Source organism: Hydra vulgaris, chromosome 12 (assembly GCF_038396675.1).
Source record: "Hydra vulgaris chromosome 12, alternate assembly HydraT2T_AEP".
In the NCBI taxonomy this organism is placed as follows: Eukaryota; Metazoa; Cnidaria; class Hydrozoa; order Anthoathecata; family Hydridae; genus Hydra; species Hydra vulgaris.
The window spans coordinates 79971393-79997698 of NC_088931.1; the positions used below are offsets into that span (position 1 = coordinate 79971393).

At 27.0% G+C, this 26306-nt stretch overlaps 1 protein-coding gene across 1 annotated transcript; it reads left to right on the forward strand.

The window, feature by feature from the left end:
* Positions 1 to 9664: 9664 nt before the first annotated feature.
* Positions 9665 to 26072, forward strand: LOC101235423 (uncharacterized). Its single transcript, XM_065814600.1, has 2 exons — positions 9665 to 9907; positions 24780 to 26072. The coding sequence occupies exon 2, from the start codon at positions 24783 to 24785 to the stop codon at positions 25410 to 25412; it is 630 nt and encodes a 209-aa protein (XP_065670672.1). The 5' UTR covers positions 9665 to 9907; positions 24780 to 24782; the 3' UTR covers positions 25413 to 26072.
* The last annotated feature ends 234 nt before the right edge of the window (positions 26073 to 26306 follow it).

A 26306-nucleotide genomic window follows, 5' to 3' on the forward strand; every position in this document is an offset into this window, starting at 1 on the left:
GATTCGAAATAGTTTTATCAAGTGTTAATAAATGAAAAATACATCTGTTGGTTATTGATAAATTTCAATCAACAAGTATAAAAGTCCATCATGTCCACAAATAAACCATCAGGTGCAAACCGAAAAAGATAATTGCAATTTAAACGAGAAAATGATAATTGCAATTTGAACGAGAAAATTAAAAAATCAAAACTGTTTAAGCTAATTGTTTTATAAAAGTTAGTTAAAGGTATTAAAAGTAAAATTATGAGTTAAATATCTTTATTTATAACAAGGGTTAAGGAGAATATAGTATAATATTTAAAGAGAATATAGTATATAATACTAAAATTTCTAACTATAGACCTATTTCCATTCTTTCTTGCTTCTTGAAAATACTAGAACACATGTATTTTTAATTATAAATTATACACATTTTTAGAAAAAAATAATATTCTTTATAGCAAACAACTTGGCTTTAAAACAGGACACTCTAATGATCTTGCAATTCTTCATTCAGATTCAATTCTCATTTTGATTATTTTTCAAGATTTTGACAAAAACAAGTTCACTTTAGGTGTTTTTATAGATCTTAGTAAGGCGTTCGTTGATCATAGTATTTTAACAAAAAAATTAGAAAACTACGTAATCAAAAATATAAATGTAAAAAAGCAACTTATCTAATGGAAAACGATATATTTCATTCTGCAATAAAAAACTAACAATACGACAACTACTTGCGGCGTTCCTCAAGGATCTACATTAGGACAACTTTTCATTTTACTTTGTTTTAATGATTTAAGCAAAGCCTCTAATATTCTCTAAGCCTCTAATATTCTTATTTGCTAATGAAACAAGTTTATTTAATTCTCGTAGAGAATAAAAAAATTAAGTAAAACGGTCAACATTGAACTTTTAAAACTAACCGAATGGTTAAATATGAATAAATTTTTAATTAATTTAACTAAAACTAAGTATGTTATTTTTCATCGCCTCCATAAAGAAGATAAACCTCTCTTGCACTTCCAAAACTTATTATTGGAGAATACATCGTAAAAAGAGAATGTTGAATGAAATTTTTAGGTATAATTCTACATGAAAACATAAATTCGAAAAACCACATAAACATGATTGAAAATAAAATATCCAAAACTATCGGATTACTAAAGCAAAACCATACTTAGATGCTTAGATTTTTTTGTTGGTTTTTGTTTTCTTAAATGAATTTTTAAAATTTTCTCTTAATGAAAGTTTGAAAGACTCTATTAAATTATTTTGGATTTTATATAAACTTTTTTGCTTTTTTCTTTCATTTTTAAAATTAGTTATAACATATTCATATAAATGTCTAGAAAAAAAAAGGGACTTGGTGATTGGACAAATCTGTCTTCTTCTCGTCCTTGCTATCTCGTCCTTGCTATATATATATATATATATATATATATATATATATATATATATATATATATATATATATATATATATATATATATATATATATATATATATATATATATATATATATATATATATATATATATATATATATATATAGTAACGGAACTTGTAAATATTTGTACGGCTAAATAAATGAATTAAAAACGTAAGGTAAGTCCTTTAAAAAAATTGACTAAAATTTCAACTTCCATCTCTTAATCACCACCCGCCAAACATTATTGGTTACTTTGCATCTTTGGCAAAATACGGAAAAACAACCAAAATAAGTTTAGCAACAAAGCAACAAAATTTCCGTTGACACCGATCCAGAAAGTCGATCTTGAGAAATCGTTGACCGTAGGTAGGTCTGGATTATCTTAAATTTCGAAAAGTTTACACGTTTACTTTTAAGCGTTTACACGATGCAACCGTTTACACGTTTACTTTTAAGCGTTTAGACGATGCAACGCCATCGGAAGTGTTACAAAGTAAAACATGCAATTGCTAATTTTGGCATTCTGGCATTCAATTATATATAATGTGAGGTATTTGCTAAAAAACAGAAGTTAATAATGCATCTATAAAAATACTTTTTGATGTTATCAATTTTTTATTTAATTTCATTATGCCTTAATAACTTAAATTAATTTTCTATGGCGCCTTAAATTGTTTCAATTGTATAACATGCAGCAGGTGTATATAAAGATCTTAAAATGATGCAGAAATATATATACGGTACCTTCTATATTATGTTTTATGATTACAGACTTTACATAATAATCTTCATCTAATAATTGGATATGTAAATAACATTTGAACATTTAAAGTGTATTTGACTAAAGTCACTATACAATCAAAATTTCAAAATAAATTTGTAAACATAAATTTTATTAAATTTGGCTACCGATGTAGCAGCTGTTGCAACAAGCTACTTTGTAAAAAATAAAAAAATAAGTTGTTTATTAATATCGAGTAGTAAAAATTAAAGAAAATCTTTATTTTATATTTATAAATAAATGGTAGCTAAAGAATAAATGTAAATATTTTATTATTTAAATTTATATTTTATTATTATATTTTATTATTAAAAAATAAATAAATATTTTATTTACAAACTTTCTTTTTTTGTCTGAAAATATTCCCGGAGGAATAGTAGAGCATCTAAGGTTTGGTCATTTAGCCTACTCCTTATTTTACTTACCAAAAACCCAGCTGCAGAAAATGCCCGCTCAGGTTCGATGCTCGTCGGTGGAATAAATAACATACAGCGGTGGCCAAAAATTAAAGACCACTCATTTTTTTAGTTGGTTTCTTAATCTTTAAACTAAAATTAAGAAGATTCTAATTGACATATTAAATTTTTTTTTTAATAAATTGTTAATTAAAACTTTAAAGTGGTATAATTTTTTTAATCTAATTCTAATTAAATAGCGTTTAATTTATTAAAAAACTGATGAGTACTTATAAATCTTCTTAAATAAATTGGACAAAGTTTAACAACCACTTTCAAGTCTTTAATTTGCACTTATTAAAAATAATAATCCATTATTTTTATTAACTGTCTTAATTGCTTATTACGTTGGCTATAAAATAAAATGTCGAAACCTGAGTTTTGATATCAAATAAACATTTATTTTTTGAATTGCAATAAGGATATAAAAATATTGCAAAAATGCGTGCAAAGATCGAAGAAAAAGACAGATACGCGGCTCTTGTATTAAAAGAAGAAGGCTATAGCATCAGACAAATAGCAGAAAAGCTCGGAAGGTCTCACTCTTGCATTATTAACATAATTCAACGATACAAAGAGACCCGGTCAATTAATGATTGTTATAGGACTGGACGCAATAAAATTTCAAATGACCGTGATGTTCGCTCGTTAGTGAGATTAATGAAAGAAAACAGACAAGCATCATCTACAGACTTGTCTACAAAATGGACACTGTCAAATGGTCTGAAAGCAAGCTCTAGACCTGTGCGAAGGGTCCTCCACAACTTAAATTATTTATGGCGTGCTGCTGCAAAAAAACCACGCTTAAATAAAAAACAAAAATTTGCCAGGAAAGAGTGGTGCAAACTACATAAAAATTGGTCAACAGATCAGTGGAGCCGTGCGGTCTTTAGTGATGAAATGAACGTTGAGGTAGACAACAGAAAAGGTCGCGTAATGTTGCGTAGACTTCCAAGCGAACGGTTCAATGAATCATGCATTTTGAAACGAACAAAACAAGGCATTGGCTCAATAGGCATTTGGGCCTGTATGAGTGCCTGTGGAGTTAGCGTTTTTCATTTACTCGATGGTAGATTCAACAAAGAAAGGTACATCGAAATTTTGGAAAACTCGCTTATTCCTAGCATTGATTTATGGCAGTTGCAAGATGGATTTATTTTCCAGCAAGATAATGCGCCGTGTCATAAAGCGCATGTTGTTGGCGATTGGTTCAATTCTAATAAAATTCAAGTGCTTCCATGGCCTGCCAATAGTCCAGACTTGAATCCAATAGAGAATTTATGGTCGTGGCTTGATCACAAGCTTGGTAAAGAACAACTTTACAATTTGAAAGATTTGAAATCTTCTCATAATATGAAAAATGTGCCTGATGAAGTAATCAAAACTTTAATGAATTCAATGCCAGAACGAGTACAAGAGTGCTTGAAAACAAATGGAGGAACAACACGTTTCTAAATTATTTTTTATTGCTTTTTGAAATACTTTTGGTCTTAAAATTTTGTCCAATTTTTTTTCCCATTTATATTTGTTGCTAGTCAGTTTTTTAATTTTTTAACATTATTTTGTAAAAAAATTATAAATTCTTTTATAATAAATATAAAATACAATAAAAATTCTTTCTGAAAATGTTTTTCTTTTTTTGATACCTTTTTCCAAAATAAAATTATACTAAGGTTAAAATTAAATTTTGAAAAAAAAATGAGTGGTCTTTAATTTTTGGCCACCGCTGTATATTGGTATACTAATTCCAAATTATGTCCCCAGTTTCCACCATTTTCAAACAGATGCATTTCTTTATTTATAATTGACATTAAATTTGAAGTTTGTGTATCTGGTTCGATGGCTTTCATGCTTTGTTCAATTTCTTCTTGTAACTTTTCTCTTAAAGACAGAGAGGCTCAAACTTGTGATTCTTTATTTCTAACAACAGCCATTATATTTTCATCAACATCAATACTTGGTTTTTCTAAATTATCATTTTTAAAAGCAGCGAGTCTCTAAATAAGTTTTTTTATCTGCTTCCTAATAAGGGTTTGAGGAGGAATTCTAAAAATTTTGCAGACATTTGTTTCATCATTCACAGCATCATATATTGGATTTTGAAGGTATTTTAAAGCACCAAAAATTTCTTCACATCGTCTTTTTTCCATACTTATTTTTATAGCTTGGAACATTTTATTAGCAAAGGGAGATTGTTTTTGAACAATCTGCTGGAATAAAAATATGAGTACTGCATCTGCAGTGCATAGGTAAGCATTTCGTCTGCATAACGCATCTACTGCTAATTTCACAGGTGCAAGTACTTCTATTATTTCCGAAAGAACCCAAAATCACTTTCGTTTAAGGAAACTGGGTGGTTTTAAGTCAATTAAAGCTTTCTCTATACATGTTTTTAAAGCAAGGAAACGCTCTAGCATCGATAGAAGAGAGTTCCATCTTGTTTTGCAATCCAAAATGAGCGAAAGCTCGCTGCCTTTCTCTTCTTTGACATATTTTTGCAAGACTGCATCATTTTTTGTCGGAGATCATTTAAAAAGAACAACTACCTTACGGAATTTTTTCACTAGTTTCACTAGATTTTGTGCTTAGAATCCCGGGATTTTCGGGACCCAAAAGCGTCCGGGATCCCGGGATTTCAATCCCTAATTATTATAGAAATTTAGTTGCAGCAAGCTCAATTTTGGTATGTGAGAAACTCTTGAGGTGATGAGGATGAAAAAATTTAAAAGAAATCAGTAACCTGTTTGTGGCCAAACAAAATAAATACGATCTACGTAATGATGATTTTTTGATGCAACCATTTTCGAAAACTAATCATTGTAAATTTTGCACATCATTTGGACCGTATCTTTGGAACAAAGTTGTCTTAAATAACTTCGATTTTTCTTTTGAATGGAATATCTTTTAAAAAAAGTTGAAAGAAGTAATTTTTGAAATTGACAATATACAAATGACTTTTAAAACCTTTTGAAATTCTTTTTATCTATTATTTATATCGGTTTTTATTTATATGATTTGTAATGTATGACTTTAATTGTATGATTAGTATTTCAATTATTTACGATCTACAACTTTGTATTGCTATCATATTGTCTGTCTATATTATCTATAAGAAATTTTTTGTAAATTATTTTTAAATTTTTTAAATTTTTATTTAAATCGCTTTTTTCTAGATATGATTTGTAATTCAATTATTTACGATCTGCAAGCCTATATTGCTGTTATATTATCTGTCAAATTATCTTTAAGAATTTTTTTGTGAACGTTTTTTTTTTTTAATTTTTTTAATTTAAATCTCGTTATTCTTTTATTATTGCAAAAATAATAAAAAAAATAATTACTTTTTTATTTACTACGTGAAATATTTAACATGTAAAAATGCAACAGGGTCTTTTTACAGCGATACTCGACGAGAAGACCAAACGGTCTTCTACGATTTTCCGCGTTTACATATATATATATATATATCAAATATCTTCGCTTGTAATTGCTTATATTATTGTATTTAGGCTTGTAAAAAAAAAAATAATAAAATTATGCTCTCCTTAGAATTACGGTAAGAAATTACTTATCAAGTTGTTTACATTTCACAACAGTAACATCTGCTTTTAGTTTTTTCACGAGGCATTATTCTGTATAAACTAATAAATTAAATAATTTACTAAATGCAAATTCTCTATCATATTTTTTTTCCAATAAATTACAAAACAATATCAAAGAACAAATTGTTTACTTGTAATTATATTTTATATGTAGTTTCATTACTTTGCAAATAAACTTATTAAAAGTTTGAAGTTTAATATTTTTATACACTTATTTAATAAATATTTATTTAATTATTTAATAAACTGTTTGAGTTTGAATAAGATCAAAATTTTTATTAAAATTTGAACAGTTTAGTTATAAAACAAGCAATTCAATTGCAATGCAGTTAAATCAATTTATTTTTTTTGTCTTTTTTTTTTAATTTAATAAAACTCCTCCGTAAATGTTTTGTCAGGTCAAGTAAAATTTTCCGTTAAAATATCTAGGGGTCCCTTTGTTAATAAAGGTCCCCGGCATTTGTGCATTCTGTCTATTTGGTTGTTACGCTACTGACTTGTACTACCAAAACTATAAGCCACACCATCTCTCACTTTTATCTGAAACTACACCAACAACATCTAGTATCAGCATACGTCGTACAGCACCAACTCCATAGTCAACTCCATAGTCAACTCGCCTGCCATAAGCCATCAATATAACTCAACTATTTAAAAGGAAATTCAAAAAAAAGCAAAATAAAATTGCAATCGGCCGAATCGCTTACCGCAGTTTTCTCTTAAAGACTCTTAAAGACTTAAAAATATTTTCATAATTAATTCGTTATTTTTTTAACTGTTATTATTGTTATTTTTTTATTGTTATCATTGATAGCATTTTTAATTAATTCTATATATATAATTCTATATAGAATAGCATTTTTTAATTAATTCTTTTAATTTCCCATGCATATTTTATTCTCCCAAAATATGGATGTAAAATGAATTCGTTTTTTTTTCATTCAAAGAAAGTTTTTTTTAAAAAATATTTTTTTAAATTATTTGATTTTTATATAGAATAAACTGGGGTAAGTGTAAACGGTTTTTTCAAATTTTTCGAATTCCAAAGAGCTGATGTTCGAGGAAAAAACTCGACGAATAAGAGTTTTTGAAGCATTTAGGAACAGTCACAGTAAATAGATGAGACTTAATTGAATGATGAGTAACACGAAAATGAATTTTAACACAAGAGACGCTAGTTCTTTAGAGCAGTGCCCATTAAAGTATTTGTAGAAAAGATAAAGAGAAGCAACATTACGACGATGTGATAATGGTTGGAGGTTGGTTGCAAGAGCAGGCCCAACTATGTTTGCAATGCGTTTTTGCACCTTGTCTAAAAGAGAAAGAGTATCATTAGAAGTTCATAAATATAGGAAGATCTACATTTTTGCGATAACAATTGGCTGAAAAAAATTGAGTTTTATCTTAATTAAAGTTCACCAGCCACTGAGAGCCCAATGCTGTAGCAGAAATGAGATCCTTTTCACGCTCAAATGCCCCCTCCAAGCAATCATAGAGTGTTGGCTTCTTATTATGACAAGAATAAATTTTTGACTTTAAAATCGATTTTTATTTTAAAGAAAAAATATTTTATAGTTTATTTTTGTTTTATTTTATAGATAATTTTTTCCATAATATAAATTTATGAAAATTGAGAAAAAATGTTTTAAAAAATAAAAAAAAAATCAATTTTTAGGAAGAAAATCATGCTAAACTAATTAAAAATAAAATAAAAACTAATGCTTAAAAAATTACAAAAAATCTTACTTAAATATACGCAAAATATTAATTAATTAAATAAATTTGAGTTGTTTCATGGTCACAAGCAGGTTCGCAATATTTTTCATGCAAAAAAACTCTTAATCAATTTTGTATTTTTTTAGTAAACATGATTAACAAACCCAAGATTTGCAACTAAAAGCATCACATTGGTACTACATACAGAGGTGATACTACGAATAAAATGATAGGGAGGGGGGGGGGCGAGTCCTTAAAAAGCACCGACTGGTTCCTTAAAAAAAAAAATAAGGACCTCAAAACTAAAATTCAACCGACTGAACTGCGTAAATTCCCGACTAGCCGACTTATTTCAAATAAATATCAGCTATAACTTAAAAATCACCGTATATGGGAGGGAGAAGAGGGGGAGGGGTGGAACACTTTCCGCTAAAATCGCCTTTGACTATATATTGTTTTAAATTGGCAGTTCTTCTTCCGAACTTTGCGAAACTTTTTGCACCTCTTTATGTCTTTGTCTTGTCTCGGTTTTTTTGAATGTTGCATTTGCTGAATTTTATCTGAAGTTTGACTGGAGTCTTTCTACACTTTCTACAAGAGCCAACTCTCTGGGTCTACCTGTTTACAAAGCTCAGTGGACTCAGATATAACTGGTAGCTTAAGAAAATCATTTTCTCCTTGTTCATAACCTTGGTGGTCTTCTACGTTATTCTCAAGATAAGAGGGTATTGAGCCATAAACCTGTATTGTAAGGTAGTATCTTATTCTTAAAGTTTATGTATCTGATACAGCTATTAAGTTTATTTAAATTGTATCTATTATTTATATGATATCTATTTATTATATTTATTGCATTTATTAAAAACCTGCACAAGCTTTATTATTTATTTAAATGGTATTGTTTTAAAAATATCTTGTATCAGATATAGTATTTGTATCAATGTTTTTGTTCCCTAATATTTGAAGATATTTTTACACAAAAAAAAGATTTTATGTCTTTAATATAAACATTAAAGACATGAAATCATTTTTTTGTGTGAAATAAGTCATGAGATATAAAGATTTAGTTGTTTAAATCGAAATATTGAAAATGATATTTTAAAAGCATTATTTAAAATACTTATAATCTAAAACATTCTTTTTATTTAAAACTTTTTTATCTTAAATTCCGTTTTAAACAGAATTTAACTGAAGCTAAATTTTTTAGATAAAATCAAGAAAGATCAATAATTTTTTAATTTTTCTATTAAATGAATTCAAAATGCAATTAAAATATATTTAATAGATCATAAAAATCAATTAATGTTTGCTCAAATATTTTTTAGATATTTAATTGAAAATTTGTCGAAATTTCTTCCAAAATTATACCGAATTCAAAAAATTCCTTTAAACTGAAATTGTTTCCAAAACAATACTGAATGCAAGTAATTCAATTAGATAATTATTAAGTTGAAAATGAGTTTTTGAACTTAAGGTAAATTAAATATAAACAAGGGTTAGTTCTTATAAATGTAATAAATAAACTATTTATGCTGGTTTTAAAATTTGATATAGTCTGCAAATTTTAATAAAATGGAAACTGTGCAATGTTTGGCGCTTGCTTTAACTTCAAACTTTTGACAACAAGCGTTTCATAAATTAGTTTTTTAGACTTGTTTTCAAAGAGTTTCAAGTAAATATTTACGAATCGCACATTTTTAAAAAAATAAAACAGAAAAATGAGTAATCAACCGTGACATCTAATTAGAACTGAAAGTAAAAACATTTTTGGAAGTAGTTGAGTATGATATGTAAGAACCGTTTAATGGTAAATCAAGAATTCAAACAACAGTTAGTACAACTGTGAAAAACAGCTAACGTTCTTGGCAAATTAAATTTAATAAGTTTGAGCATTAGCGAAGCAAGCATTAATTTGAATGACTCTGGTGAAATTAAATTCAAGGTATGATTACATAAAAGTTTATTTTTGTCTTATTAGTATTATTATTTTAATAGTTTGTTGAACTAATTTTGTTTACTCTATATATTGTAAACAAAATAAAAAAGAAGCTGTAACTGGCTTGAGATAGTGTTACGTATTATTGATACTCGCAAAATATTGAAACTTTAATTGCATAATTTAAATAAAAATTAAAAATTTTAATTACTTGAATCTAAAAGTCATAAATTTAAAAATCTTACTACTAAAAATTAAGAATTCATGTGAAATAGGCATACCATCAGATAAAATCAAAACTTCTGGAAAAATAATTTGAAGCGCGACTAGCTAGCTAGTTGCTATCTAGTTGCTATCTAGTCGCAAGCTAGTTGCTATCTAGTTGCTATCTAGTCGCAAGCTAGTTGCTATCTAATTACTATGTAGTTGCTAAAAAGCTAGTTTTTTAGTAACTACATGGAAAGAGAAAAAATAAACTTTAGGTATTTTGATTTTATTACGACATTTAGTTATGTATCGTAGCTATTAAAATTTTGTTTTAGAAAGTTATAACCACAAACAAGAAACAAAAAAAATTAAGATAGAATAAATAAAAATCTGATCCATCATTGTAGCTAAATATTATCTATATATCTATTTTACTGCAGCAGCAAGCTAGTTTTTATAATCTAGTTAGTAATAACAAAATCACGTCATTTTAATAAAATGTTTACTTTTTTTCTAAATGTTTACTTTTTTTGTTCTACTTTATTTATTTATTTATTTTAAACATACTCACTCTTGGTCTGTGGTTGCAGTTTATGATACTTGGTTGTTTGTGATTTGCATATATTGATATTTGTTTTCCATAAGGTGATTAGTTAATGGTGAATAAAGTACAATATCGGTTTGTATTCATTGTAGTTTATAACTGCATAAGTAAATATGGTAATAACAACCATGGTAATGATATAAGTGTAGTAAGAAGTATGTTTTAGTATATACATAAATAAAGTAAATAACATTGGCCTTACTATACTATAATAGCCTGGGTCAAAGTAAAACATTGTTTGAAAATAAAATTATATCGCTTTTTTTTTTTTCAGAACGCCTATTCTAACTTGTTTCATTTTACTCAGAATCTGAAAAATAGTGAAACTTGATAGCAAAATTTAATTTTTAACAAAAACAAAGAAGATTTTTATTAGATCCGATTGGACGAAGTATAAAAAAAATTGAGTCAAAAATACTAAGTTATCCCGTTATAATACAATACACTTATATGACATCGTGTAACTCCATATTTTTAATATGCCTTTAAAATATGGAGTAACAAAAAATTTTAATTAACAGTGTGAACAATGTTTCACTTTTTATGAATAAACAATAAAAATATTTAACTCATAAAAAAATAACACTTAAACTTAGTTTAGTGTCATTTCTTTAAACTTAATAAACAAATTTATAAATAAAACGTTATATTATAAGTTTCTTAAGTTTCTATTAAAATGATGTTTTACGAAAATATGTAATAAGGTAAAAATAAATTTTTCATAGAATGATAGTTAGAAAGTTTAGTAGGGTTTTTAGGAAGTTTAAATATTCAGTTTGACAATTACCCGTAGGATTACACTTTGTCTCCGTTGTCTTTCTCCACATTGTCTCCGTTGCCTCCTTTACCCATCAAGTAAAAATGATTAATTATTGGTAACTTAAAAGTTCGTTTATAAAATCTCGTTTAAAAAAGCTTTTATAAACTAGCAGGAAATAAAAAAAAAAAAAATTTAATGCTTGTTTTGAGTAATACGTCTAGTGTAAACACAATTTGAAATAACCGAACCTTTGCAACCATATTATATATATATATATATATATATATATATATATATATATATATATATATATATATATATATATATATATATATATATATATTTACGATTCCATGAACTAGGCTAACCGGTGCTTTTTTGGGAATTACCAAGAGGTTCGTTGTTTGTTTTTTTCATTTTTAACACTAAAATAAGATAAAAGTTTATTTTTTAAAGGGTACCTGTTCGAAGACTTATTTTTTTATTATTTTTATTTTTTTTATTTAACATTATTTTTTGCCGTTTAATAAATATAAGAGTTTCCATAAATTTACAATTAAGTTAATGGCCGGAGCAAGAAGAAGGCATTGATTTGCCATATCGCCGAGCACCATGTTACGATTTATAATTTTTACAAAGTTGTTTCAAGAATATATAGTATAAAAGAAATATTGAATGAATGTTTACAAAAAATATATAAAAAATAAAGTAAGTTATCGTTTAATACATAATATCATAAATAGATTGGGTAAAAGTAAGAGTGAATATATAAAAATTTATATAAGTTTTTATAAAAATATATAAAAGATAAAGTAAGATATCGTTTAATACATAATATCATAAATAAATTGGGTAAAAAAAAAAAAAGTGAATATACAATAACTTTATATATATATATATATATATATATATATATATATATATATATATATATATATATATATATATATATATATATATACATATATATATATATATATATATATATATATATATATATATATATATATATATATATATATATATATATATATATATACACACAAAAAATAAAAAGCGAGAAAATGTGATTTTTGATAATGGTTTACATTTTAACTTTTTTTAATGATTACAAGGAATAATTACCTTGTTTTTCAGTTTTTAAATTATACATCTGATCTATTTTTTAAAGAAAGACTTATAATAGTATAAATCAAAATCTGTGTTTTATAAAATCTGTGTTTAATAAAAACTGTTTTCAATCAGTTTTGAACTGATGTTGAGATTTTTTTTTTTCGGAAACAAAGTTAAGGAATTTTCCGGGAACATTATTTGTTTACATTCTTTTATTTAGCAAACCATTTTATCAGTCTTGTCTCAAAAATTTTTTATATTTTTTCTTAACAAAAAGTACAAATATTTGTATTTGGAAAATGCCAATAGCATATATTTGTATTTAAATTTATATTTGCGCGAGTAGGTGTCACGTGAAGTGAGGGACTTATTATTAAGGGTCGATTTTACGTTGTTATTAGCTACAACGTTCAATATCTAGATATCAACATGTCGTAATAAAATGTTTGATGTTCAACTATTCTTTTTATTTCAGTGTAATAAAACAAAAACTAAAAATTTAAGTTAATATAGGTAAGTTAGTTGTTTAATTAATTGTGCGTGAAAAAAAAATTGATTAAAAAAAAAACAAATAAAAATTGCTCTTAGTTGCTAGCTCATTTTCTACCGGATGTAACTGCATTTAACACAATAGGCCTTACTGATTTAAAAAAAATATATATGTATATACTCTGCATATTTTAATGCAGAAACTGGAAATAAAGAAAATTTTTTGGTGCATCACAAAATAAATTACTTGTATGTTAGGTGTAAGAAAGAGAAGTAAGAAAGAATAGTGTAAGAAAAAGGAGATGAAAGAAAGCTTGTAAATTTACAGCTCCCATGGTATAAATGAGACAACAAAAATCATTTTAAAGTTTTTTACTTCTGCAGCATTTGCGTATCTGGTTATAAATTCAAAAATAAAAAAAAAAGCCATCTATCCAAACTTAACTCTGAGCTGCCTCAGGATATTGACAATTTTTAGAAGACCCAATAATAAATCTTTGCCGGTGATAAGAGTTTGTAAAGTTAAATTATAAAATACTGAAATCATTTTAATTTTTTTTGATTTACGTTTGAATATTATTTAAGTTAATACAACCAAACGCTACCGTATTAACTTGAAAATTGCTGTGAGTTGTTTACAAAAGCTGAGTTGAATGATTTAGTAACAGATTTGAATTTGGGCAAGAGATCATCCATATAGTCCATAAGCTACGTTACGCATTAGGAGGAGGAGGGAGTGGAGGAAAGCCTTCGTGGGTTTTGTGACTACTCATACGGAACTTATTACTCAAGAGTTACGAATTTTTGACAACGGTGGGGATGGGGTGGGGGAAAAGGTTATGAAAAAATTTAACATTCAAGCGTAAGAATATATTTTTAAGACTTGAATGAATTCTAGTCGCAAAAAAAAAACATAGATACGGATTTGAAATTAAGTTTTGCGCAACATAAATGGCAATATGAATATTTGCCGTTAAAGTCAATTATTTTTTTAAAAACAATACCAACAATAGCTTGATAGCGAGAATCTATCAACCATAAAAGATTCTTTTTCAGTATATGCGTATGCACTTACAGATAAAAAGCCCATAATGATTCAGTTGGTGTACGTACTTTATTTTAAATGACGGTTAGTAAACATTTAGCTTAAGTGAATAATATATTTTTATATAATTTTGCTTCATTTGAGTAGCAGGTTGACATACTTTTGAAGGGCTTTTTTTTGAAAATGTTAGGGACCCATTGGATATTTGGGGGTCTTGGGGGACCCCTTGGAGTATTTTTTATTCAGGGGAATTTTAAATCTAGTGTTTTTGTATTATATAGAACACATTAGGGGGTCTCTGCATGTATTTTTCAAAAATGTTGTTTTTTGGGACACCCTAATGTTTGGGGACAAATGTAATGGAGTAAATATTACCTTTGTTTATTACCACAATTAAAGTAATGTAAAAAAATATTATTTTTAATTAAAGAATATTCTGCAAAAATCAATATTTTCTTAAGTATTAAATATTATATAAAAACACATATTAAAAAAAAACATGTATTATAAAATAAAAAAATAAGTATTCAAGTATAAAAAAAACACATATATTATGATAAAGTATATACGGTATTTATGCGGTATAATAAAGTATATACGGTATAGATAAAGTATATACGGTATTTATGCGGTAGTGGTGTAGTGGTAAAGCGCTCGCTTCATAAGCGAGAGGTTCCGACTTCGATCCCCACCACGTCCCTGGTAGTACCGCGCTCAACTTGTTTCTCCGCGCAGCGACCTTGTTTATCAAGGTTCGTGTTTCGGAGTTATAGAGTTGAGAGAGGGTTATAACCACTATTAAGTAGCCTCCTCATCTGTAGTGGCCTTTCCGGCCTTGGGGAGGTGAATAACACACAAAAAATAAAAAAAATAAAAAAATAATAATAAATAATAATACTCTGCGTCAAATATAAATGTTAGAAGTAAAAAAATCTATGTGAAAAAATTAAGATATCGAGTGTCAAGTTAGAAAGAAAAAAAATAACTTTTATAAGTTCCTTGTAGTTTATAAAAATGCATTTTTGTATTTTATAAAAGTTTTACCTATAGGTATATTAAATTATGCGGCCTACTTTATTATTGTCTAGTTTCATTTAATAGTTTAATTTATTGACATTCAATAGTATAAAATTTATAGACATTCAATTTAAATTGATTGACTTTGAAAGGGAAAAAAATTAAAGACCAAAGTTTTAGAATGCCACTGATTTATAACAAATACATTCTTTGATTATATTTGCTTTAGATGCTGCGCTAAATATTTGAAACATTCTTGTTTTATATGGAACAAACGGCACTAGTATTTTGTTTTAAATTGACTTATTAAAGTAGCCAACTCTTTTAATCAACTTTATTTCTCTTCTGCACTTGATTACTTATTCAAACTGCATGAACTTTAAAGGAAAAAAGAGGATTAGAGGTTGAAAGATGTTAAACCTAGTGGTTTTTAGCTTACAGTGTCTTTGCAAAGTACGATTATATAATTATTTTTGAGTTGTTTAAAATTTATACAACATAAAAACTGCTTTTGTAAAGTGCTCACCTAATAATATAATATTAATTTAGAATCAATCATATAAAAAATAGCATCCCATTAACCTCTTGTCTGGCCCTTCATGTTCATATTTACATAACAAAGTTTGTAAGAATGATTTCAAACCTCTTGATGTTGTCTTAAAAGACCTTCTATTAAAAGATCTGTAGACTGCATAGGTTATGTTTACAAAGAGGTCTTTTTTTTACCAGAAAAGTTTTTAATAAAATCAAACTGACAGAGAAAAAAAGAAAAAAATAATTATATGTTTGTATAAAAGAGATGCTGCTGTCTTCTGCATTTGAATGTACAAAAAAAAAAAAAAATACATAAATATTAAAAATAAGGTAATAGACCTGAACCATTTAATTCATGCATTTTTACTCTGATCATTTATTTTCAATTTTATGATTTATTTCAATTTAGAAGTGTTTTATGAATTTTATATTCATAAGGCCGGGTGAATGAAAAAAAGCGATTGCTTTTACTCAACGTTTGCGGAGTAACTTTCAGCTTTACGTGAATAAAAATTTCACCGAAATCAATGAAACTTTTATTCACATAAAGCTAACCAATTTAGTCCAAAACGCTGAGTAATTGCTCAGCTTTACGTGGAAAAAAAATAAGAGCAAAATTGCTCCAGTTTTAATTCACGTAAATAACTGAGTAAAAGCAATTGTTTTTTTTAATTCACTAGGCCTATAAACCCAATAAATTTATGTTTTAGACTTTAAATTGAAAAAAAGTATAATCAATCAAATGTTAAAATACAGTTTAAAAAGTTTTTTAAGTTTATCAAGTTTAAATTATTCCAATAGTTAAAAGGTCTAATTCGTAAACCAATAGAAAAAGTTTTATATTGGTAATAACTCTATTCAAATATGGTAATAACTCTGTTCAATAGTGTTGTCATGAGCTAAGAACCTATCAAAATTTTAGCTAAGATTTAGACTAGCTTTTGAAAGTAGAACAAATTTAAGGGCTGAGACTATTGCATTTATTTGGTGTCATGTTGGCAAAACAAAATACTTCCCTGCCAGAACGCAACGTCAATTCGATTTCCTCTTTACATATAATTTGGATTTAATTGTTTTTATAAAAGATTCAACCTTCTTTACTTGTTTTATTTATTTAAAGATAATAAATGTGTTTTAAATACTTTACCTAATTGAAAACTAACTCAGAAAATTTTTAAAGTAACTCAACAAACTTCATGATTGGAATGAGTATGATGATAAATCTCTCCCCATTTGTCCTTTGCTTTTACCAATTGTTTCAAAACTCTAATCACGTACCCAGTCGGCGCAACTCAGAAAAAAGTTACGCTTGGTTTCTGTTGCGTGTTTAAAACCTTAAAACATAAAGAATAACACGTGCGAATAATGGTTTTCATTCCGTGAAATTAAGTTTTACTGTTTACCATAAACACTAGTTAAAATATTAATGGTTTCACCGTTATGGAAACGTAGAACTACATAATAATAAATATCCGTAAGGAATGTAAAACCACTGGTAAAATCATGCGACATTTAAAATTGACTTTAAAACCTCAAAAAACACGTGTTAAAGTCTAGTAAATCTGCCCGTAATAAACATTTGTTTTTGGTTTACGCCTGGATCGTGAAAAACATGTATCTATACACAGACCTTCCAACTTTTTTTTTTAAAACCTTGAGATTCATTAAAAAAAACCTTGAGATTTACACAAAAACCTTGGGAAGTGTAAAATTAAAAAAATAAGGGCTTTTTTTCAAACAAGAAAAATTAAAAAAGAATGAAAAGTTACATTTTATAAATAAATAAATAATATTTATTCATTATGTTTAGCATGGTACATTTTTGTTGCTTTTTTTGATGTTTTTAACAGCTGTTCAGATGGTTTCCATTGAAAACACGGTATAGTAGCCTCGGGAAACATTGTTTTCACAGCTAAAATACTTGATAATGTCCCATCCAACTTTAATGTTGATCTCTCAAGACGTTTTTTTTTTTTACAATACTAAACAATCGTTCTAACTCAGTGTTACTGTGGGGAATAATGAGAACAATTTCAGCTAATTTTGGTAGCAGTTTAAAACGTTTAACTAAAGTGTTGGGAATAACCATTTTTGAAATATGGTACCATAAAACGTCAATTCTGTAGTGAAACTGGTCATAAAAATACTGAACTTGCTCTCACTTCAAGTTTTCACGGTCTAAAACATCCACCCAACCAGCATTAACAATTAAATCGTCATTAAGAGGAAATTTGTGCTTAATATATTTAAGAGATGACTTTAAAAAAATAGTAAGCAGCATCATGAAATTCTTTTGTTTTTGTGAAATATCTCCTGTTTCAAAGCCTGAGATTTTGTTTTGTTAGAACTCCAAGATAAATATCTTGAGTATCAATATAGGTTTTTGAATCTTCTAAGTCTATTTCTAAAACCGATGAAATGTTTTTCAGTTTGTTTAGTAGAATAATGCGCTTAGCCAGCTTTTTGCCTATACTTTCCATTGCTGATTTTAGACAATGAATTGTTGGCATTTCTCGCTGCAATAGTAGATTGAAATGTAAAAACAAAGGTAATGCTGAAGTTAGAAAAAGCATTGCTGGTTCTAAAATTGGATTATGAAAGTTGTCATATAAACGCTTAAACCTTTCATCAGCAAAACTTTCACTTTAAAAATAAGCTTTCAGGCTTGTATACTTGACAATAGCTCTTGAAATACATTTCTCTAAAAATAGCCATCTAACTGATAGATGCTTTAGAATGCCTTGATATTCTTGATTGCAAAATTCAAAGTACTCTCTCAATTTGCCTTTTCGTTTTGCACTCTTATCAAACCAATAGTACAAGTCAATCATAACATTTTCGACATTTAATGCAATATAATCACAAAAAACATCATGTGCTTTACTAGCAGCTAAGTGTGCAAGATGACAAGGGCAGCCACCAATAAAGATATTATCATTTTTTTCTAAAAATCTTGATGCAACTGAATTTATTTTTCCAATCATAGAGTTTGTATTATCAACACTTAAACTTATGCAATTTTCCCATGGAATTTCATATACTTCAAATTTTTTTTCTATAGAAGAAAAGATAACAGCAGCCTTTGCACAATCAACTCCAGATGTTAAGCACATATCAAAGAAATGACATGTTATTGTTTTTGAGCGGTTAGCATCAAATATTTTGATACATATAGGATTCATCTTATCAATGCCAGAGTCATTCGATCCATCTGTGCCTAAGGAATATGGATGAACTTTACAATGTTCTACAATGTAATTTCGACAATGTGGAGCAAATGATTCGTTTATAATAGCCATTGTTTTAGTTCGACTTGCTGCATACCTCTTGGCAATTTTACTGTCTGGAAAAACCTCTTTAAAAAGAGATGTAAGATGATCGGAAGTAAAGAAATGTTGTGCTGAACTAAAAAAATTGTTACCATGACCTCAGCATTAACTACTTGATTATCTAATGTTGTGTCAGTTTTTAAAAATTTATTTAAGTTTAAGTTTGCTTTTTTAATGCAATAACATTTGCTTTGTGACTGTTTTTTTTGCAATGATCAGATACATCTTTAACTCCTTGATGATGACTAGTTAGTTTTTTAACACACGGAACACAGTAAAATTGGTAAATATTACCTTTAACAGCCCTAACAGGGTAATCTTCGCACCATGTTGAGTTAAATTTGCATTTATATGTTTGCTTTGACGCCATTTTTAAAAATTCGGATTTGATTTATAATATAAAAAAGCTCATTTTTAAAGCTATTTATGAGTCGGAGCCGGTTTATGATCTGTTTTGTTCACTTAATATTCATTAGTTTTTGATGTAATCACAATCTTTTTCAGAATATATATTGTTATTATTTGAAGCTAAAATATTTAGAGTAAATTGAAAAAAAAAGTTCTTCGGAAAATTTTTAAAATTTACCGTGAGAATTTTGGATCAATCGTGAGACCGCGAGGTTCGTTATAAAACCGCGAGTCTCACGGTAAAACCGTGAGAGTTGGAAGGTCTGTATACTGTTCTACTTTCCCTTTGAAAGTACAATAAATTCAAATACGAAAACACAAAGGACTTAAATTCAAAAAATAAGAAGGGCTTTAATTAAAAACGAGTCATAAATACAGTATTGTTAAAGAGTTTAACCTTTTTTTTTGGTAGTTTTAAATTTAGCATTTTTAAAGTTTTATTCATTTGTATTTTTAAAAAAGAAAGTTTTTATGACATTTATTTTTTTTATGACAATTAAAAATTATATTGCTTATGGTACAAGTATTTACAAAAACAATCGAGACGTAGCATTAAGTCGGATTATATCTTCGTCGTGTTTGTTTATTTGTTTTTATTTTAAAATATTTGATACATTTTTTATTATAATAATTTAACAATACAATATATATATATATATATATATATATATATATATATATATATATATATATATATATATATATATATATATATATACAGTGCCGGTTTTAGCACTACCAGCGCCCTGGGCGAGATTTCTACGGTGCCCCTAGCTCAATTTAACCCCATTAAAAAAAGGCAAAGGGTAAAATAATCAATTAGTTTCGCCCCTTTATATTCGGCGCCCTGGACCATCGCCCAACCAGGCCCTACCCTAACGCCGCCACTGTATATATATACATATATATATATATATATATATATATATATATATATATATATATATATATATATATATGTATTATACATATATATATATATATATATATATATATATATATATATATATATAGATACAATTATATGCACTATATTATATGTATATATAATTATAATAATATAAATATTTTTATTTTATTTTATAAGTATTAAAATAAATTCTACGACACAAAAATAAAATAGACAAACTTGTCAAAAAACCTAAAACTTTACACTTTATTGTTTCGAAGTATAAAAACTTTGTAAATTTTACTACTAGTTGTATCTTTAAAAGAAACTGGTTTATAAAAGCTCAAGAAACTATGAAATAAAACACTTTTTAACCGTATATCAATTTATGAGGATTTTGACAAATTTTCCTATTCATATCAAATTAACGTTAAGTTTATTTTTTGATATAAACAAATTTATAAAGAAATTATAACATCAATTGACACAATTGTGAAGAGATATAAGAAAATATATAGAAAATAATTATAAAAATAATTTAAAAAAATGATTATAATACTATAAAATATAAAAAATATAAAAATTAATAATATAAAAGATAATAAAAAATAATAACTATTATTCTGTAACAAAGAACCATATCATTAACAGTTAATATATACACATACTTGTGACTCATTGGTGGAGTAAGACTTTTCAGGGCCCGGGGCTATTTTAAAGCAGGAGGCCCACTTCCATGTCATTATTTTAAGTTATTATTTTTAGAGTTTTTTCAAAAATACCTATTTTCAGAGTTTCTTTTATAATAAAATGATAAAAGTGCGGGGTCCGGGGCTATAGCCTCTTCTTAGTCCAGGATTGTTAAGACTTAAAGGAACTCTCTATGCTTTTGCTTTTGCAAATTTCTAATTATTTTTATTAAATTAACGATACAGACAATATAGTTTTTTATTTCTATGTAACTAAATATAAAAAAAGTGCAATATTCTTGATTATAGTTTTTAAACAGATTTTAATCAGCTTGAGCTTTGAAAAACATCGTTACCCGAAGAAAAACTGAGGGGCTAAGGTGTTTGACATTGTTTGCAGCTTCTTTTGTTTGCAGAGCCTAACTGATATTTTGAAAGATTTTCGTTGATGATATTTAAATAAATAAACATAAATTTTTTTTTTTAATTTACTGCGAAAAATTAGAGCATATTAAAAAGTGTTCAAAAAGAAATTCAATTCAAAGGCTGGTCGTAAATTGCACGAATCCTTGTGATGTGAATTTCACAGAGGTTTTGTGTCCGAGATTAAGAGTAAACAACCTTAGCAAACCATAAAACTAGGAATAGATAGTATGTTGGTTTTTCGAAAGTTTTTCTTAAATTCACTTTTTTGAATCAATACTCACCAATACCTCAAAAAGTTTATTTTTTTCTTTAACAGCTAAATTAGCAAGATTTAAAGATAAAATTTTGTGGTTAAATCTAAAAAAATTCACTGAAAGTTGTTATATGTCTGTCAATTAGACCTTTAAAAAGATCAATTTTTTTTAAAACTAAATTTTGTTTTGTCCTATGGCTCAAACTAGAACATGGTGTGATGTTGAACCAAGAAATTTCAATCAAAATAGTGATTTTCAAAAAAATTGATCAATTGAATACTTAGAAAAAAACATGTTTTTTAAAGCTCAAAAAATTTTCAAAAAATACAAAATTGCTAACAATCTTGACGACCAAAACTTATAAAACGAACGAAATAAATCTTTATTTTTCTAGCACAACTCTAACGTCAATCCACTTCGAAAGGTAAAATGTTGAAATACTGATTTCAGTTTTTTTTTAATAAGATTTATTGAAACCTTATCATTGATGGTTTTTGTCATCCACTATTTAATCAGAACCTTTCCGAATCTTTCTTTTTTTTCCAGAACCTTATCTAACCTAGCATCTTACATAATATTCCAGAACGTTCTTGCCTTCAAAAATATTCTGGGGAGTTTTAGATTCTGTTATTCTTGTATATTTAACTAGTATTCTTGATTATTTTAGAGTTTTTTGAAAAGTGCCTGAATGTTATAGTAAGCTCCAGAATGTTCTACAACCTTTTAGATTGTTTTGGAAGGTTTCAGGATAATATAGAAAGTTTCAGAATATTTCGGTAGTTTCTAGAATGTTTTTTAATCTTCCACAGTACTCTTAAGCTGACATAAATATTTTAAACTTTCCTTGAACATTTTAACCCCTTTCAGAAACTTATGGAATGTAATGGAACATTCCTGAGTATTTTTGAAATCCTTCCTTTTGAAATCTTCCAACTTAGGTAACAACTTTTATATAATGAACAGATTCTGTTTTTGGTAACTTAAAAGCTAATAATTTATGTACAATATTATAAAAATTTAGATTAGAAAGAGTGAGGGGTTCGATATCAGAAATGTGCTAGAAAAATAAAATTTATAACAAGTCTTCACAAGGCAATATTAACTAAAAAAGTTTCGGTTGTCAAGATTCTGAGCAATTTTATATTTTTTGAAAAATTCTAATGCTGCTATATTCAAAGCTGTAAAAGCTGGGATCAAAGAATTAAGAGATTTTGAAAATTTTGAACCATTCATTATGTAGCATTTGTAACATTAGTTTCACGGTATTACCGTTCGATGAAACATTTAAGTAGTTTGATTCCATTTCCCACAACTGCTTCGGCAATCATTTGTCAAAAAGTTATTTTCATAAACATTTCACAAACAAAAGCCCATATGATTTTTTGATGCTTCAGATATGACATACTTAAGTATATTCATGCCTATGCCAAATAAGGAAGTTTTGCAAAAAATCGCGATGATGGAGGCCTAGGAACAAAAATGCCCATAGATTAGTGCAGTTATGTAGTAAAATTTTCAACTTTACTATTTTATATTAAATTTAAATTCATCAACAGGTTTTAAATTTCATTTAAAAATATTGTAAATTACAAAAGTTATTACCAAGCAAAATTTACAACCCCCTCATATAGAGAGAAGTGAGAGGGGGAGGGAGTCAAAAAGTTTGCATATTAATAACTTTTTTAATTTACAATATTTTAAATGAATTTAAATTTAGTATAGAATAGTGAAGCTAAAAATTATAGTACATAATTGCCCTCACCTTAGGGCAAGGCGTGGGCAAAATTTACGGCATTTTTGTTCCTAGGCCTGCATCATCGCAACTTTTTCTAAAACCTCCTTATTTGTCATAGATATCCACATACTTATGTTTGGAATTAGCAAAATAAGTGAAAGTGTCATATCTGAAACATCAAAAATTCCTGTGGCCGCGCTGTTTATAAAAATATAGAAGGATTCTGATAACTTTAAGAAAATTTAAGAAAAATGCTGTTTTTTATGTGTGTCAGTTCATCAATTGCCATGATAATTAACATGGAATGTTTGCAGAACTACTGAGAGAGTTTTTTTTGTTTCTGAGGCAAGTGCCACTGCACCACGGCTGCTTTTTGCGTACGTAATAAATGGATGGCCCTTTTTTAAAATAATTTTGAAATTGCTGTTATTTAAATTTGACATTTTTCTAAAGATATTGACTATAATCAAATTAATAATCAAATTTTAGGGATTATTTGTTTTTTAAATTTATTTTCACAATGCCATAAATATTGAACTTTTTCAGAGTTTATATATAGAATCTCGAAATTAAAAACAAGCTCCGCAAAATTTTCTTTTTTTAAGAGTTTAATACTTTATATTTTATTTTTGAAAAATTTATCAAAGGTATTAACATTATCAAAGGTAGTCGGAAAATACAAACTGCGAACCAGTAAAATGCAAACTTTTTTGGGAACCAAGACATTGTACTTTAATGACCGTTACAGTTATGAGATTTAAAAAAGCGTTTACTGTTTAAATCTTTCAATTCAATTAAATGTAATGTAATTAGATTTATTAATTATATTTTATTATATTTTATTTCTTTAAATTAAATAAAAATAATGCTTCTGCTTAAAATATATAGCCAAATATATAAAATATATAGTCCTTAAAATATATAAAATATATAGTCCTTAAAATATATAGCCAAATATATAATATATATAGTCCTTAAAATATATAGCCAAATGAACAATAAAACGACAAATGAATAATAAAAAATATTACATCATAAACAGACAATAGGACCATAATTCGCAAAAAAGTTCGCATTTTAATGGTTCGCAGTTTACATTTTACCGGATACCGTTACTTAACGCTGGCACTTATTTTCATGATGTCATGCCAAGCTTCTGACAAGTTTATCTATAAACAAAAATTTAGTTTTTCATTTCAGTGTAAATTTAACTCAGTAAATAACAAAAATTTTGATAAACAGAAAATGAAACCCTGTCAGGAATGCTATAAAACGTGTAACTTAAACGTGTAACAATAAATGGTATCAAAATATCTGACAACTACCTTTGTTAGTTTTTAAAATTTGGTGTCATCTTTAAAAGAAATCTTTTTGTTTAGATAATGGTTATAGTAAAAAAAGAAAGCTTAACTGGAAAAATAGGGCATGAAAGGTTTAGTTTAGGAAACAAAGCAGCATTAATGCCTTTGCCTCCATTCGGAGTTCTTCGACGAGTTGAATTATGTGAACTGCATCCAGGTTCTTCACAAAATAAATGCATTAAAACTTCTTCACCATCATCACCACCATCAGAATCTAAAAATCAGATACGGTTTCAAAGTTTAACTGACGACAAACAACAAGTTCTTTCGCATTTACCTGGGCTTAATCCAGATTGTGAATTTGTAGAAAAGTATCAAATGAAACTTTTCCGTACAATAAAACCAATCGAAAACGAGTACTTGCAACTATGTCGTCAAGGCGTAAGGGTGGCAGACTTATTAAAGCACAAAGAGTATACTCCGAAAGAAGAATGTCCAAAACCAATAGTGCGCATTATTAATGATGACATTGAAATTCCAATGATTGAGCAAATACGAATGAAGCGAAAAGGAGATCAAAATTTACGATTAAGACCGGATATTCTTCCAGTTGAAACAGAAAATAAAGCCAAATTATATTTTGCATTCAATCGTACAAAAGGTACCATTACCCGAGTAATTGCTACTCAACCAAGATCTTTTAGATATTGAAGGGAAATAATTGCTACATTGTAAATAACGTTCACCGTACAAAAAAACACAATTAATGTTTATTATACTTAGAGCGTTTAGCATAACATTATAAAAAACATATTTTACAAGAGACATCATGGAACCAGGCATGCGTTTGATACAAAAAGATATCTTATTTCCTTTTAACATACAGTAAAGTTTTTCTCTATTGCAAATAAATTAAATAAAAAATATTGTCAAACAAAGACAAGTACATTTGATAATATTAAAATATTATCGAGTATAAGTAAATATCAAACACATAAAAACTTTGTTGTAATATTTTCGTAAATTTATTTTTTGTTCGCTTTTTTGTTAAACCAAGTCCTCGATGCTGCAGAATGCTAAATTTTTTTAAAACTTATAAAAATTAGATTCTGTTGAGCTGCCGGAAACTGAATAAAAAAGTTTTTATTTTATGCAATTTTAAATCAAAAATTTATTTTATATTATTAATAAAAAACTTTTCATATTTTTTATTACTTTTCTTTTGTATATAAGTTTAATTTATTGTATTACGATTTTACTTGTATTATATGAATGAAAATATTATCCTTTATTGTAAAATATTTACAATTTATTCTAAATAAATTTATCTAATGAGTATTATATTTATGAAATACAAATGTACTTTTGTAATTGTTTTTATTATTAAAGATATTCGTTTCTAATCCCAAATGTGGAGACAAAATATGGGAAAAAGAAAAAGAAAATGTGGAGAAGGAAATGTGTGAAGAAGAAAATTTAATTGTTTACTTTAAATGTATATGAACTAAACATTTATCAAAATTTATTGTTAATGTTTAAACATTCCTCTTTAATGAATCACAGATACTTAACAAGACATTCCACAGACAATTTTTATATTCCGTG

Excerpts from the sequence above, each read along its gene's own strand:
- LOC101235423 (XM_065814600.1), top strand. The coding sequence starts at position 24,783 with ATGGTTATAGTAAAAAAAGAAAGCTTAACTGGAAAAATAGGGCATGAA.